A 15,436-nucleotide genomic window follows, 5' to 3' on the forward strand; every position below is an offset into this window, starting at 1 on the left:
CACCTGCGAAAGCTGGCGTCTTGTCCATGTGGTCGGACCGCATTCTCCACACACACACACACACACACACACACACACACACACACACACACACACCACCACTCAAAACAAAGGCTGATCAGTGAGGCAGAAGAAAAGTGAGAGGAGGCGGATGGTGGGGGGGGGGGGGGGGGGTTAGGGGGGAGAAGAAAAAGGCGAGGCTGACAACCAATGATTGATGTTCGCCCATCACGCTAGGCCTGACACTCATCCCTCTCCCTCCCTCCATTTCCAACAAAGTCACCAGTGTGTGTGTACGTGGATGGATGGATATTTCCCAGTGTGTGTGTTCCAGACTGAAACCCATTCAATCAATAAAGTGAGGCTCTCTGAATCACAGGGCAATAGCCAGATTGCTGACTACACAGAAGAAGAAGCGTAGGAGAGCACATTTCACATGTAGATTAAAATCCCGGCATGGTAACCTTTAGTGTGGGTTGTGTGTGGGCGGTTGGGTGGTGGTGTGTGTGTGTGTGTGTGTGTGTGTGTGTGTGTTGGGGGGCGGGGAGGTTACTAGCATGTAAACAGGCTTTATATGTCAAGGTGGCATGTGTGACACGGGACAGGCATGCTTCAACACTATTGATAGACGAAACCAACGTCGGGGTGAGTTGGTCACATGTTGTGTGGACAGTGTATTCAGCCGAGCAAGGACCCGGCCTCAGCGTATGGAACTGCAATGAGAATCACAGTGAATGTCTTTCCTTTTGTGTCCCTTCTTATATCCACTTCATGAAAGCCTTTGCATTCAATGCACTAAACATTCAGTCGCTCGTCTTTCCTGGGAAAACCTCTCTGGAGCACGCGACATGATGCCCTTGGTGTTCCTGGCAGCAGCAACAGCAGTTTGTTTGGAGTAAACAAAAGAAGTGGGAAGTTAATATCCGCAACAGTTCTGTTGAACAGAGAAAAGAAAAAGCACCATCCAAACACTTCTTTAGCATCAAATCTAAGGACAAGATGTCCGGTGGAGAAACATCACAGCTGTCATGATAAACCGCAAAGATGTGGTCAAAATAAAAAATGAAAGTAAACACAATTCTTATAGATTATCCCTTTAAAAGCACTCTATAAATAATCTGCACTTGTCATAAAGCTCTCCTCGTGTGTCTGCAGTGCTGTAGGGCCACAACTGATTCATGGCTTTGTTTGATTTGTTGCACACACACTTCTGTCTTCCCCATCAACCCGCACACTGTGCAGTCTTCTAAAGAAGAAAGCAACCCAGTGACACCAGTGTAACCTCTGTTACTTTGCCATAACATTAAATAACTCCAGAATACTGACTCATTGCACTCACTTCCTCAATTGAAAGTGAAGATTTGTATCTTGAGGTGCTAAAGTAACAACCCGTTACGACAGTGAACACAGTATGGTGAAAAGAGTCAGGCATCAGTACATAAAAGGAAACGTCTCACAGAGGAAGAGTGTGTTTCCAAACTCAAAGTGAGAGTCTAACTCACCCTGGACATTTAATACAAACCTCCACTCTGTGTGTGTGTGTGTGTGTGTGTGTGTGTGTGTGTGTGTGTGTGTGTGTGTGTGTGTGTGTGTGTGTGTGTGTATTAGCTTCAGGGATGATCTCTTCACTTTGGCTCAGATGCCTCCTCTGTTTCCAACCTCTCTTTACATACTGCAAACTTGGCGACTAACTAACCCAACTGTTCCGTAAACTAAACGCATGGTGAATTCCCGAGCTGCCGCCAGGGCCCCGGTTCCTTTCCAAAGACTTTCAAAAACCAAATCAAACAAAAAAAAAAAAATACAAATCTGTGTCTCGCTCTCTGCGGAGAAAACACGGGGCAAAGCCTTGATGGAAATGTTTCATTTCTTTTCCTCCCAACAGATGCTAAACGAGCAGCACGGATCTCTCGATTTGCATCTTTAGTTGCTTTGTTGATTTGATAACACATATTTGCATTTGGAAACAGCTCGAGTAATTTGACTGGGGACTCCCAATTTGCCTTTGAGGAGAAGACTGTGCTGAAAAACATTGCTTTGCTGTTCGCTGGCATTCTTTTCCTTTGCCTTTCTTCTTGGCATACAATGCGCTTGTGAGTGCGAGACAGCAAAACGGGTGTATATTAGTGAACATAACAAAGAATTATCGTCTTATAACTGTGTGAGAGTGTTGATCTTCTGTCCATACGAGCCTCTTTACACCTCTTCTATCTGTCATACTTTATCAGAGCCAGGAAATGGAATCACTGATAATGAGCAGACAGCGCTGAGCTCTGGACCCGGACCAACCTCTGCCTCCAAACAGGGTTTGAGATTGTTCTTGTATGTCTATACTTACAAAGACAAAATGCCATCGCAAGGATAAAAAAGATAAGGAATCTATCTCTAAGTTAAGAATTCTGCCATTCCTCACGTCTTTAAGCAGCTCTGTGATGTCATTTTTAAGGAAATGGCTGTATGCATTTTGCTCTCTCTCTCTGTCCTCTTGCTACCAGTCCTAAATGAGAGCCAGATGATCTAAGAGTACAAAGACACACCATCATTAGCTACTAACCAACAGCATGCAAGCACAGGCAGGACCCAGCATGACTCTGAAAAGGTCACAATGACCAATTTGTGTGTGTGCGGGCATGCATGCTTTGCCTATGTGTGTGTGTGTGCAGAAGTTGTGGTTTTGGAGCACTGGGGAACCCCATGGGCCTCCATCCCACAGGAGATGGTCAGCTGGCAGGTGCTTGTATATTTTGTGTGTGTGTACGGTTGATCTGCTTTGCACATTGCTAAGGGAACCCCTTGGCCTCAACTGTCTTGCTTTCCCTTGCATTTTCCATGGTGTGTGTCTGCATGTGTGTCTTCATGTGTGTGTGTGTGTGTGTGTGCTAGTTAGTTCGACAGCTGGAGTTCCACTCAGCTGGCCTCTCTTTATGCAGTCCTGCTTCAAAAAATTAACTATGTCTCTGCACAGCGGGGGCCATTTTAAATCAAGAGCACACAACTCCCAGAAGCTAGCACCACTTAACATTTTAGCGCCTTGCTAACATATTGAGTCTCTTACTCTTACTGTACAACAAAGCGACAGCTGACCCTGTAGTTGCCTCCGAGTCCTTGTAGATGAGCCGACATTATGTAAAAGCAAGTATACAAATAATTTACGGCTATTTCTCTGCGAACCTTTATAATAATCAACCAAAAATACAGTGTGCATTATAAAGCTAATAGCTAGCTTCCCTGCATATGCTGCTCCTTTTTGTCCTCAGGGGAAGATTTGGCACCTCACTGTAAAGCCCAGAAACAAAATTACCTCAGCCTAAACCTGTCAACAGACCATTACAGCCCACGCTGACTATTACAGGCTGGGGAAAAAAAGGCCAAAGCCATCGTAGCGCAAAGGTGTTGGCAGACATAGGCCGGAGGAATGTGGCAACAGAGATATTTGTTGGCTGTGTGAAAGAGAGTCTCGTTTCTTAAAACACGGCGAAGTCCGCAGACTCTTATCAGCATGCTTAATAAAGCGTGGTGATGCTGAGATATCAATACGGGATCAGTTTGGATGAAGGAGATGAAAAGAATCAGTGGTGATAATCCCGAGTTGAACAAGATGTGGAATTTGGAGTTGATTGCAGAGCTTTCAGTGGGCTAATAAATCTGTTGCCCCTCCATTCCAAAGCAATGATTTAGATTATAATATCACCTCTTTACTCCTTATCATCTTTACGCCTGGGTGACGTTGACCTTTAATGACTTATTGTTGGAGGAAATAAATTCTACTGATTAACTAGTTGTAAATTACTTGGGTAAGAGTTTCTACAAAAACATAAATGTCAAGTTTTGCCTCAGGTGGTTGAAAACAAATCATTTTCAGACTCTTGAAATCACAGAAATTGTGGGAGAGTTTTCTTCACATTAAAAGCAATATACTAAGGTTCCAGTGTTAATGCTATAAATCACCATGACACCCTGTACATCATGTTTAGACAGAACAAAAGCTTATCATAGAGAATATATCTGCACCAAAATGTCCCATGATTTACTCTTCCTTCTGTGAAGTTCCTTGGACATTCGGTTTCTTAAGAACATAACATTTATAACCAATAATTAGAAGCCAGTGATGGTAAAATGTTTCCAGAGAAACAACATGATCAAAAATGTGTCCAAACAATCTAAAAGATGACTATCTACTCCCAAAACAGCCTGAACTCTACACTTAAGCGTTGCCCCATCATGTTCATGGGCTTTTCATCACTGTCCTCCAAGGAAGGAGTGGTGGAATTCGGCTACTCCCCCCTCGACTCCCCCCCCCCCCAGTGGGGAGGGCGGTCATACCTGGGGGCCCGTGAATGGAGCCCTCAGGTAAAGCGCTGTTGAAACAAATCTAAAGCTGCCTAATGATACGCACCGTGAAACTCTTCACAGGTCATTTACGCTGCTGACAGGCTGCTGCCACAGTGCTGCACACCTCCTGCTCTCCGTGTGTGTGCATGCGTGTGTGTGTGCGTGTGTGTGTGTGTGTGTGTGTGTGTGTGTGTGTGAGAGAGACATGGAGAAGGACACAGATTTACAAACAGATGAAAGAGAGCGATAGCCAGAGTTGGAGAGTAAGAAAATAGTTAAACAGAATCTGATGTATGTGTGATATGCATTAGTCCAACATTGGGAGGTAATCTGTGAGCTATGATAACAGCGTTTAGCCGTTCTGCAGCACGGCCTCACAGCATGGGAAAGCGATTAGAGATGCTATCTCCCATGGCTGCTCTGCACTTGTGTTAAGGAGGCAATAGCTACCTCAGGTCGTATTTCCAAACATGTTTAGTTTGCTGCTCTTGGATTCTGTTTTGTGGAACAGTGGATGCCCTTGGAAAAAGTTTGGCTCATGTTAATCGACTGCAAATGCATGTGTAATCCAGCACACGAGTATGCCTCCAGGTCTCATTACTCACTTCCGCCACTTCCACCCCATACTGGGAGTGAGTGTAGAAAGAAGGCAATGAGAGGTAACATAAGGGGGTAGTCTTCCAGCTCTGCTTCCTAAAACACTATCACGTTAGATTTCTGCAGTGAAATGAGATGTTAGGATGGCAGGAAGGAGCTTGAGCTTCTGACCTCTGACCTCTGACCTCCCAGTATCTCCAGAAACAATATGTACAGTATATGGTAATGAGCACTCTAAATAAACTGAAGTTAAAGTTAAAAGGACTCAAAATGTAACTCAAGACCCAACTTACTTGTTTCTGAAGCTTTAGACAACATCTTGTGCCTGGGTCTTTAATTATTCATTAAGTATTTTATGAATGACACTTGAACAGTGATTTAATAATAAGTAGAAATGTGGGTCAAACTTCTAGTCAGTGAACATCAAAAGGCACAACCAGCACTATAGACTCAAATCAACTTCTTTTAAATCTCCAAATGGCCCTATTCGTGTTAAGAAAGCGTCAGTTTGATACGCTTGTATGATTCAGACTATGACTTGACCTCATGTACATCATGCCTGTAATGGTAGGTCATCTCTATCTATCTTCGGGAAGGTTTACCTACCAACCCTGGAGCTGCACGTGTCCTGCTAAACTGCACCTTCACAGCCGTATTCGAAGGAAAGGAAGACTATAACTCATTTAATTTTTCCGTGCAGAGGAAATGTGGATTCAAGACATCATTCATTTTTTTTTTTCCACATCCTTCTTCAGTGCAGGCCTCTGATTCCTGAACCTGTGCTTCAAAAGGGTTTCAACAGAAAAATATTGTTTTGATCCATGAAGGAGAAATCTTCCTACGCAGGGGAGGTCAAAGGTCAGGCTCAGCACAGAACAACAGCCGCTAAGCTGTCACGCCTTGAGAGCACCATCCCTAATCATCATTACTGAGGGCTGAATGTGTACATGAAGAGTAACACGTATGGACTTAAGTGTATCATTCAAACTACAAGTTTGCCTCGTGTGTGAGCGCATGTCGTCTCTGTAGCTTGTGTACAGAACAGTATTTATGCACAATGCAGTAAATTGGAGGAACACGTGACTGCTTCTGTCTCGCATGATTAAAAACATCCAGATTGTTTTTGGTTTTTCGTAAACTTTCCCTCATATATCAGATAACACAACACAAATCTGTCCTTCATACGCTCTCCTTCCCCCCCCCCTAAACTATTACCGCTCCATCCCGGACCCTTTCTCAACTTCAATTAATGTCTCCACACATCAGCTTCAAGCCGCAAATTCCCCTTTTCAAAAAATGAAAACATTCACACAAGAATGGACAGTTTAAACAGGTGCCATGGTAACATAATCGTCACTGCGGCAATTACTGCCTTATGCCTGACTAACAGCCATAAATCATTCCTTCTCTACAAAGAGGACGTTGTGGCACTGCACTCCCATCCAATAATCAGAAATTGCTCCGTGTACGGCCTAACGAGTGGGCGCTGAAACAGCCCATTCTTCTGTTTGCTGGACGATATTTCGCTCTCTATGGCGACATTACAGGGATCCTTCAGCGAGCACGATATTGTACCTGCTCGACACCTGTTAGCTTTAGCCAAGGGTTTCATCAGATAGTTGAAATAAATACTAGTCATCATCATAACCATAATCATAGTAATAAAAGCCAGGAGCCTTTATGCTGTTGCCAAATTGCCCTGCCATCTGATTTACAGTCGGACTGGGTGGGGAGGGGAAACAGACAAGGCAGGGAGGAGGATGGGGCCTATTACGTGCTAGGAATGGGATAAATACTCAAATATACACACCTGCAGACCACCCGTCTCACACACACACACACACATACACACACCTGGGAACTCACAGGCACGTAATGGCTGGGGATGGGCTTGAGGGAGGAATTCTCTTGGGATTACAAAGAGGGACATTGTTCTCCTCTCACACACACAGTGCAGCAGGTGAGTAGAGTGATAAGGGGCCAGAGGACAAATTAGCCCTCATATTAAAAATAATCCCTCACGTCTAATAACAATAATATGCTCCGCACTGAGGCTGCTGCACGTTCACAATGCTCTTCCTTTTCAGGCAGCAACTTGTTGAAAACAGATTTGAGTGTTTGCAAAATGGGCCCATCATATCTGCTTGACCTGTCAACAGTCATGCAATACCCAGAGGTTAGAGTAATGGAAGCCAATAACTGCAGAGAGGAGGCAGTGTGTGTAAACTCACAATCCTGCCCAGCTGTTTGATCCAATGATGCAGCAAAAACACATCTACAAAGTGTCTTCTTAAAGGGGAACTCCACCAATATGACACAAGGAGAACTCAGCCTGTGAAAACAGCAGGACGACGTCTTCTGCAGCTACACAGTTGCATTATGGGAAATGTAGGATGCTTTGACTTATTAAGTGGACTACAAGTCAGGATATCTTGTCCTCTACTGCTATGAAAGTGCATCACTAAATCCCTGCAGTACTCCTTTAAAGCCCGGCAGGCACTTTACAGATAAAGCTCATTAATGTTTCGCCCCAAATTCATTTTAGGATCGGGCCGAAGTTCTGCCAGATCGTTTGTTCTTTAAATGTTTGGGTAAATCAGACATTTTGATTGGCTGTGTTGCAGTTTGAGTAATTCCACGACCTGATGTCTCACATGGCTGCTGTCGAAAGATCCGTTATAAACTGTAGTGAGCTTGTTTTGTATTTTACACATTGTGGATAAACTTTACTCTTGACGGAGACGTCTGACAGCAGAACACATCGTACCGTCTGCATCTGAGGCTCCATATGTTTCTTTCCTCTCATAGAAGTGCACCAAATACGATTGAAGCAGTTTATTCAGTCTGAAATGTTTATTCCTTTGTTTTAGGTTTGGCAGGTTAGAGCAAAAACATAACAAATAGTAATAGTATGTGATCATACAAGACATAAACATAATGACATAAGTTATGTGTGTGCAGCCAAGTCCATCATGTTGTTGTGAAGTAACGGGGGCTGGAGTCAAGTCATAGAAGGCACTGAGGCAGAAACAAAGAGGACGCCAACATTTGAATCTGATAGTTGTCTCACCCGTCTACTACAGGTGTACACTCATAACACAGCTGATCAAAACTTCAAGGAACTGAGGTGAGGCCATCGTCTTCAGGTGCGTAGTGCATGGGAGGACCACAACACTGTCGTTACAGTAGGACACTTCATTCTGTGCAAAAGTAAAAAGGATAAACGATGTAACATGCACGAGCCAAATGTGGAGGAAAACTCAAATCTGACATGTTATTCATTTGTAGTTTGGCCCCGAAGAAAGGTTTCAGATTGTGGTACAACACTAAAACTAAAGCAATATTTTTTATTATTACAAAGCTTTGATACGTGCCGAATATTGTGGCACATAATCTGTTGTAGCAAACACACACACACACACACACACACAGAGAACACATCAGTTCCTGCACATTGCAGATGTCTGATACATCACCACGCTGTGTTTTAACGTCTGTCAGCCCGTAGTGTTGCAGTGAGAGAAGAAACACAGATGCAACTATTTACTCATTTTAAACAAAAGCAAACATCAGCAAACAATATGTGCAGAGAGATTACATGACAATGTTCAAACAGAACTGTTTCTGAGTCAGTTTGTGAGAAGAATCTCTTATTGTGACCTCAGCAGCGGATCTGAGACTTAAAACTATCTGTGCGTAAAACCGGCTTCTCATAAGCACGTTTCCACATCTGCAGCTAAAACGCCCAAACGGACACATTTCTTTTGAATAGACACAGAGGTCCTTTCTGTAATAAATCTTTAACACTGAACTATTAATACGAACATGATACCATCTTAGACGTTATCATAAGTGAGGAGGCGGCTGAGCCACTGGTGTTTCTGTGCAGGCTGGTAAAATAATATCCCTTCAGTCGGGACGAAGCTCCTTTATGGTTTTGAGGCGTTCTGCATCCGCAGTCGCCTCCTGGCCAACGCCTCCTGCTTCTTCCTCTCGATCTCGGCTGCAGAGCACTTCAATGTCATCTGGCTTGTGACGAAAACTGGAAGAGAAGCGAGAAAAATGAACGGAAACGCTAAATATGAGCGAAGAAACGTCGAGAGTTAAAACACTGAAGAGAACAGGCCCAAATCAGCCTAAATCAGAACGTGTGTGTCACTGCTATGACTTTGAACAGCTGAGTTTTAATTTGACAACATGGCAGTTTCGCTACCATAACTAGAACCAGCGGTGTGCCCATGGAGAAGCTCATATGGAAGCAGAAAACCTCCATGTCCAGAGGAAAATCAGTCTGCAGTTCACTGGCGCTGAAGCTTCCTGGGGTTTGGACTCTTGACAGCGTCGCAAATTAAAGCCACTGCACTGTTTACTTGCTTTGGGGAAGAATTGTTCATGTGCATATGCACTGAACTGTCAATGATTATAAGAACAACATGTGACATCTGTTTTACTTGGGAGCTTTCACTTCAACATCCAGTCTTATCGTTAAGTACTGAGGACAGTTGAGGGAAAAGACAAACTGCAAAGATGCATCGAGTTAACCGCAAATAACCATTTACCAAGAAGTGCAACAGCTTCATCTTATTGGTGTGTACACACACACACACACACACACACACACACACACACACACACACACACACACACACACACACACACACACAGTATATTGTGCTTTAATAGAGCTCAGGATCGAACACACATTTAAGACGTACCTTTGTTGCTTATAGCTGCCGAGTCGGAGACATTTCTCTTGAAGGCTGTGTAATGGGACTTGCAGTTCTGCGGTGTCCTGGCTGTCACTGTATATGGCTTCATATGCACATTCCCAGTCTGGAAAGTTCCAGAGGAATCCCTGCGCTGGTTAAATGTGCCCAGACTCACACGGCTTCCTGGGAGGCTCTGAGACATCTGTGATTTGTTGTTGGCATCTTTCATGGGAACGTTCCATCCTTGGTAGTTCACAGTTTCACTGCTAGTCGCCGGTAATGAGTTAGAGCGAACAAAAGCACATGCCGACTGTCTATTAGCACTGGCATCGGCGTCCATGAGCCGGGACGAGTCAATTGGCAAGCGCGTTGGGGTTTTTCGCTGTCTTTCTGCAGCAATTTCTTGTTCGTCTTGGCAGTTTCTGAGGCTGGTTTGCTGCGGCTGACTGTTGGAGATCCTCTCCACGCTGTCACATACCTGGTAGAGCAGCGCGTCATCGTCCCCATCGTCCCATAAGCTGTCTGCAATGTCTTTAACAGAGTCTGCCGCTACACCAGTCCCCTTCTGATATTTAGTGATCTTGTCAGGAATAGGAATAGACAGTGTCTTTGTGCCGGCAGCTTTCTGCTCACACGTCTTGGACTTAGGTTGTAGAACCGTGAAGCTAGACTTGGAAACCTCGTTGGCAGCCGTCTTGTGCTGGAAGTAAGGGTTGGGCTCTAACTTGAAAGTGCTTCGGTTGGTAGTCTTTGGCTTGGGACACATGTTCCTGGAGAGCACTGCAGCGAGTGTCTGAGTGCAAGTGTGAAGACTGATGTGCAGAGCTCCTGTTTGCAGAGGGCTTGCAAACAGAGGTGAACTGAGAAGTGTTTGTCTTAGTGTTGGACTGCAAGGTGCTTTTAGGGTTAGTGTCCGGATTCTGGTTCATCGCCAGCACAAAAGAGTCGTTAAGGAGGTCATCATTCTCCCAGTCGTCTTCAAAGTCGTCACAATTGTTCGCACTAATACCACGAATCCATTTTCTTCATGTGCAGCTGGGCCAGGCCTGTCAGCTGACTTGAGGGCTAATTGTCCGGGTTCGGCTAAAGCCGAGGTCAAAGGTTGGCGTTTTATTTCTGGCGATGCTGAGGAGCCCTGGCTCAGCCGGCCGCTGACTCTCTGAGTGGAGCAGTCAAACAGAGCGTGCAGCTCGGCCTCCACATGCTCCGATGAGGACGGACACTTCAGGTCCTTCACATTGTTGGGGAATGATGTCTCTGACACTTTAGTTTTGGAAGTGTTCACACATTCATTGAGGTTATTGTTGACCGTGTTAAGCCGTTCGGAAGTCTCCCTGTCTTGCTGCATGTTTTCGTCAAACTGTCTGGCCAGCTTCACGAGGTCGACGCTGCTCTGCCTGTAGAGAGGAAGCGAGGGAGACAATCAGCAACGCAAAGAAGACAAAACGGTCTTCTACTAAGTCAGACAATAAACAAAGCTCTACAGGTGAAAACGACCAAAGACGCTTGTGTAAAGTGTTTGTTGATGTCGGGAATAAAACCACAGGTCCCCAGTCAGCGAGCATCTGGGTCTATAAATAGATTACGCACCGAGATGACTTCTTCCTGACTCTTGGCTTTCGGATGTCGGGTGTGCAAGGGACGGCACTGTCCCCTATCCACTGCAGCAGAGGGGAGTCAGTCCCCTTTCGTTTCACATCCTGTGCAAGACACAAGCGTACGTTGAACATTTTCTTTCAGAAATATGAACTGAAAAAGCCTAAAAACCTCAGTGCAGCCGAGCGAACTGAGTGACACACACAGAAACAACTGACCTTTGGAGCGATGCGGTTGACAATATCTGATATTTCCACAACTCTTGTGTTCCTGAGCCCCGACCCTGCAAAACCGACAGGAACAATTACTATTATTATAATTATTAAACAGCCTTAAAACCAATGTAAATCACATATGATAAATATCCTTAATACTTTTCATTCAAACGCACAGAAGGAAGTCATTTTTTAAAGCATTCATGACATTGTCACACAACAATTAGTTGTATCTAGGTAATAGTTTCTATCCCTACACCATATGGTGACTAAGTAAAACAGCATGAAGCATCTTCAGCACGTGTGCATGTTGTCATTCAGATGTGAAAGCCTGTAGAAATAACAGCACATGTAAAGCAAACAGATGTTTACCAGTACTAGCTGTGGGCGATGTGGGATCCCAGAAAATGTCTTGTGTTGGTTCCACATCACCTGGAGAATCCCCATTATTCAGGCCGGGGTATCTGCTGCAATCTCTGCGCTTAGGACTCTGCCAATCTGTGCATCAAACACATATCAAGTGTGAGGCTTTATCATATCAGCTGAATCCTCCACAGTCCATGTGCTGTGGTTACAATTAGTTTTGTGCACTTGTAATACACAAGATTAGACTGGCACGTGTGTCCTTCTAGTGTAACATAAAGGATTTAGATGCTGTCAGAACATTGAATATGTTAACAGTCCTGCAAAAACATACAATGCAAACAAAAAACATGATAACATCTTATAGGATTTCCAACATGGCCAGTCAAATTGAATCCCAAAACATCATCCTGACGTTGTGCCAAGGCAACAGTTTGTTGTGCAAGTTTAAGCACAATCCAAATACAATGTCACTAAACATATAACCTGTTGTCCCACATGTGGATCAACATTGTCACTCCTTCCTGAATGTCTAAGCTTTCTTAAAACAAAGGAAGAGGTTTGTATTGTGAAATGAGATAAGGTAAAGTCAGTTTAAATGAGCATGTTGTCAGGATCACATTGTGTTTGATTGCCTAATGGCCGCCGCCACTCCTCCAGGGTTACAAGGCTTCAATCCATCACTTCGGTAGTTTCTCGTGCTAACTAATACAATCGATCCCGCAGCCTCACCTTTACACAGGACCGATGCTGATGTAGCAGCCATGTGTTGTCCTGTTGTGTTGTCTTGTACTTTGTTGCGGCTCAGTTTGGAAACACTCCTCCACAGCTCAGTGAACTCAGGAGCAACAACATGCGTCTCCGGCTCTGACATCGTTCACTGAAACTGCATTAACGGCGGAACCTCTGCTGAACATTGTTGTAATAACCGAGCAGTGGTTGCTTCGTGGTTTAGGACAGCCCGGCTGATACGTTATATTCACAGTTTGTTCATGTTTTTCACAAACAACTTTTGTTGTGTTTTCAAATTTTGCTCATTCCGCCATGTTTGGTCGCAACGTCATCAAAGTACGGATGCCGGGTAGCTTTTATCGCAATTCGTCAAACGGCGCTGCAACAGTTTTGGAGCGGCAGATTAAACTGAGCTGAGCTGGTCAGTATTTCATTTCAAGAGTATTTTATTTGTGTCAGCTTTAGATACAAGTTACTTTGTAGATTTTTTATTTACGTATAAATACAATGCATTGTTACAGTAAACTAAACAAGACAGTATATTGCAAAAGACAGAACATGAAATAAGTAATAGTAGATTAGCTCTACATCATTGAAATGTTGCTTTCATGTAAATGCACCAGTAATAAAAACCTCATGATAAAATACTTAATAATTGTTATTTTGCCTACTCTAAGTAACTTTTGCTGTTTAAACTGTTTAAAACATTTATTTGTAATTTATATTATTTATTTATTATTATTTATTTTTAAATTGTGGTGTTTTTTTACAGAAAGAGTTGTGTACCAGTGCTTCAGACTACAGTCCTGGTAAACACAAAGTAAAATGTGTCTCATAATGTTGTGAGTGTCCAACAACATTATCGTTGTTCTGAAAAAAACAATTATCACAATTACAGTTTTTCCATTTCAAAGTTAGTTTCAACAACTCTGTGCTTTATCCGGGAACTTCCTGGAATACAGACATTAAATCTGAGCTTGTATTACTCTTGGCTGGTTGCAAGCAGTACAGTAAATATTATGGCAGACAGCCGGGTACTACCAAGCAGGTCTCCCCATATGTTTAGCCAGTCATTGTGCAGCCTTCATTGGGCCCGCAGCGTGTTTGTTTGTGGAGGCCTTGTTGTCAAGGTTGTTGTTTGTCTGGATTGCAAGCATATTGTCAAATATATCAATCACACTTTCCGCAAATGTTTATTATGTGACTCAAACTAATTTGTGTGCTCAATTCATATTACATGGTGTTTGGCAGACATGCCACAAAGGTCTGTTGAGGTTGCTACGACTGTAGCTGTGTCTGCAACTGGTTTCCCTTTATGATTATCAGACGGTGAGGATTAATCTTTGTCCTTTTCAATAACAATCAGATATCAGCAGGTCAGATGAGTCAACTTCTAATAATATAGTTCTTTAGTTAGTTCTCTTGATGTCACTGTCTCTGCCTTGATGAAGGTGGGTGGAGAGTAAACGTCAAAGACTTTATCATTCTGCCCCCACCAAGGTCGGATGTGTTGTGTTGGTTTAAACCTTTTTGAATGCTGCCAATAATCCAAAAACAAAGAGTCCAAATGGAAAGTGTGGGATGAAACTGACATAACATAATAATTCAATCTGCATTGGTTTTAATTCAGCGTAGTGTTCTTCTTCTCAGTCATTCAAACATGCAGAATACAAGTAACATAAAAATCACACTTTGGCATTCTTCAGGTTAAGTATAAGGTAAGTTGATGTCACAAATCATTCTTGTACGCACACGTCTTAAACTCAGATTTAAGATAAGCGCAGAGACGAATGTGAAAGCAGCATTGTAGTGTGTAACTCTGCACACACGTCGTTCTCAACAGCGGCACATTTCTGAGCAGAGGACGACTCTAAGCCTCAGTCACCAGATATGCTCTGAGCAACAGTCAAATGTCAGCGTCTTGACTGCAGCTCACTGAGGTACATTAAGGCAAGAATACTTTCATAACCAATCTTAAGTGATAAGTCTCGAGCCTTAGGATCAAAGGTCAAAGAAACTATTAATACGGTGCACTTAGGCTAAGTATGTCAGCGAGGCTTTTTTGAGCCAAGGTGGCTGATGGGTCAGCGGCTTATCTTTAGTTTTAGTGTGCTAAGGGAGCGAACGTCAGTGTCAAAATCTTAGTCACAAATAAATTTACACTTCTAATTAAAACACATTCGTCAAACGTGACGTCCAGTTCTGAGGAGTCTGAACGTAGTCGCTGTTGTAACACACATGTGTAAATGATAAACTGATACTATTGTTGAAATTGCTCCTTTTCTTCTTGAGAACTTTCAGGTTGTTCATAATGTTTTGTAAAAAGATTAAGTTTGAACATTTTCAGAATGTACTTTCTTGCACTAAAACGAAGGGAAACATTGTGAGTTGTTGTTATTTATATGTTATGATGCTGTGATGTTACTGGTCCGGCCCACTTGAGATCAGATTGTGCTGCATGTGGCCCCTGAACTAACATGAGTTTGACACCGCTGGTTTAAACTGTATTTGCCATTTTGTTCCATAAATGTAAAAAAGAAAATGCACACGTTTTAGTCAAATGAGTGGAAAGGAAACTAAACTTATGACAAGGGATTAGTGGAGGTTTAATGATTGTTAAGTCACTTGTAGATAGATGTAGATTCAAAAAGTCTCTATTGCTCACACCTTGTGAAACACATGCACAGAGGTCAGAGGTCAGGGTGATGAGGAGGAGCAATTAGGGAGTGGACATGTAATCAATCATCGGTATTTTACTGTTTTTATTTATTTATTTATACTAAATGTGATGGGTTTGATCCTGGTTTTATCTTATTCTCATCATGTGATGCAACAATTAATTTACCATCTCTGTGTTGACAATGTTGACGTTAAATCTCTTAAGAACAAACG

The 15,436-nt window shown here is 43.2% G+C and overlaps 1 protein-coding gene across 1 annotated transcript; it reads right to left on the bottom strand.

Annotated features, from left to right (window-relative positions):
• Window positions 1–7,763: 7,763 nt before the first annotated feature.
• On the bottom strand, window positions 7,764–12,904 carry LOC115019695 (ewing's tumor-associated antigen 1 homolog). Its single transcript, XM_029449185.1, has 6 exons — window positions 12,545–12,904; window positions 11,822–11,947; window positions 11,453–11,517; window positions 11,229–11,338; window positions 9,645–11,035; window positions 7,764–8,971 (listed from the first exon to the last, which is right to left on the bottom strand). Exons 1-5 carry the CDS (start codon window positions 12,684–12,686, stop codon window positions 10,564–10,566), a joined length of 915 nt encoding a protein of 304 aa, XP_029305045.1. The 5' UTR covers window positions 12,687–12,904; the 3' UTR covers window positions 7,764–8,971; window positions 9,645–10,563.
• Window positions 12,905–15,436: the final 2,532 nt, after the last annotated feature.

This window comes from Cottoperca gobio, chromosome 15 (genome assembly GCF_900634415.1).
Source record: "Cottoperca gobio chromosome 15, fCotGob3.1, whole genome shotgun sequence".
In the NCBI taxonomy this organism is placed as follows: domain Eukaryota; kingdom Metazoa; phylum Chordata; class Actinopteri; order Perciformes; family Bovichtidae; genus Cottoperca; species Cottoperca gobio.

Excerpts from the sequence above, each read along its gene's own strand:
- LOC115019695 (XM_029449185.1), bottom strand. The coding sequence starts at position 12,686 with ATGTCAGAGCCGGAGACGCATGTTGTTGCTCCTGAGTTCACTGAGCTG. Across the intron at positions 11,948-12,544 it reads AGCATCGGTCCTGTGTAAAG|ATTGGCAGAGTCCTAAGCGC; the intron begins GTGAGGCTGCGG and ends TTTGATGCACAG. Across the intron at positions 11,339-11,452 it reads TCAACCGCATCGCTCCAAAG|GATGTGAAACGAAAGGGGAC; the intron begins GTCAGTTGTTTC and ends TGTCTTGCACAG.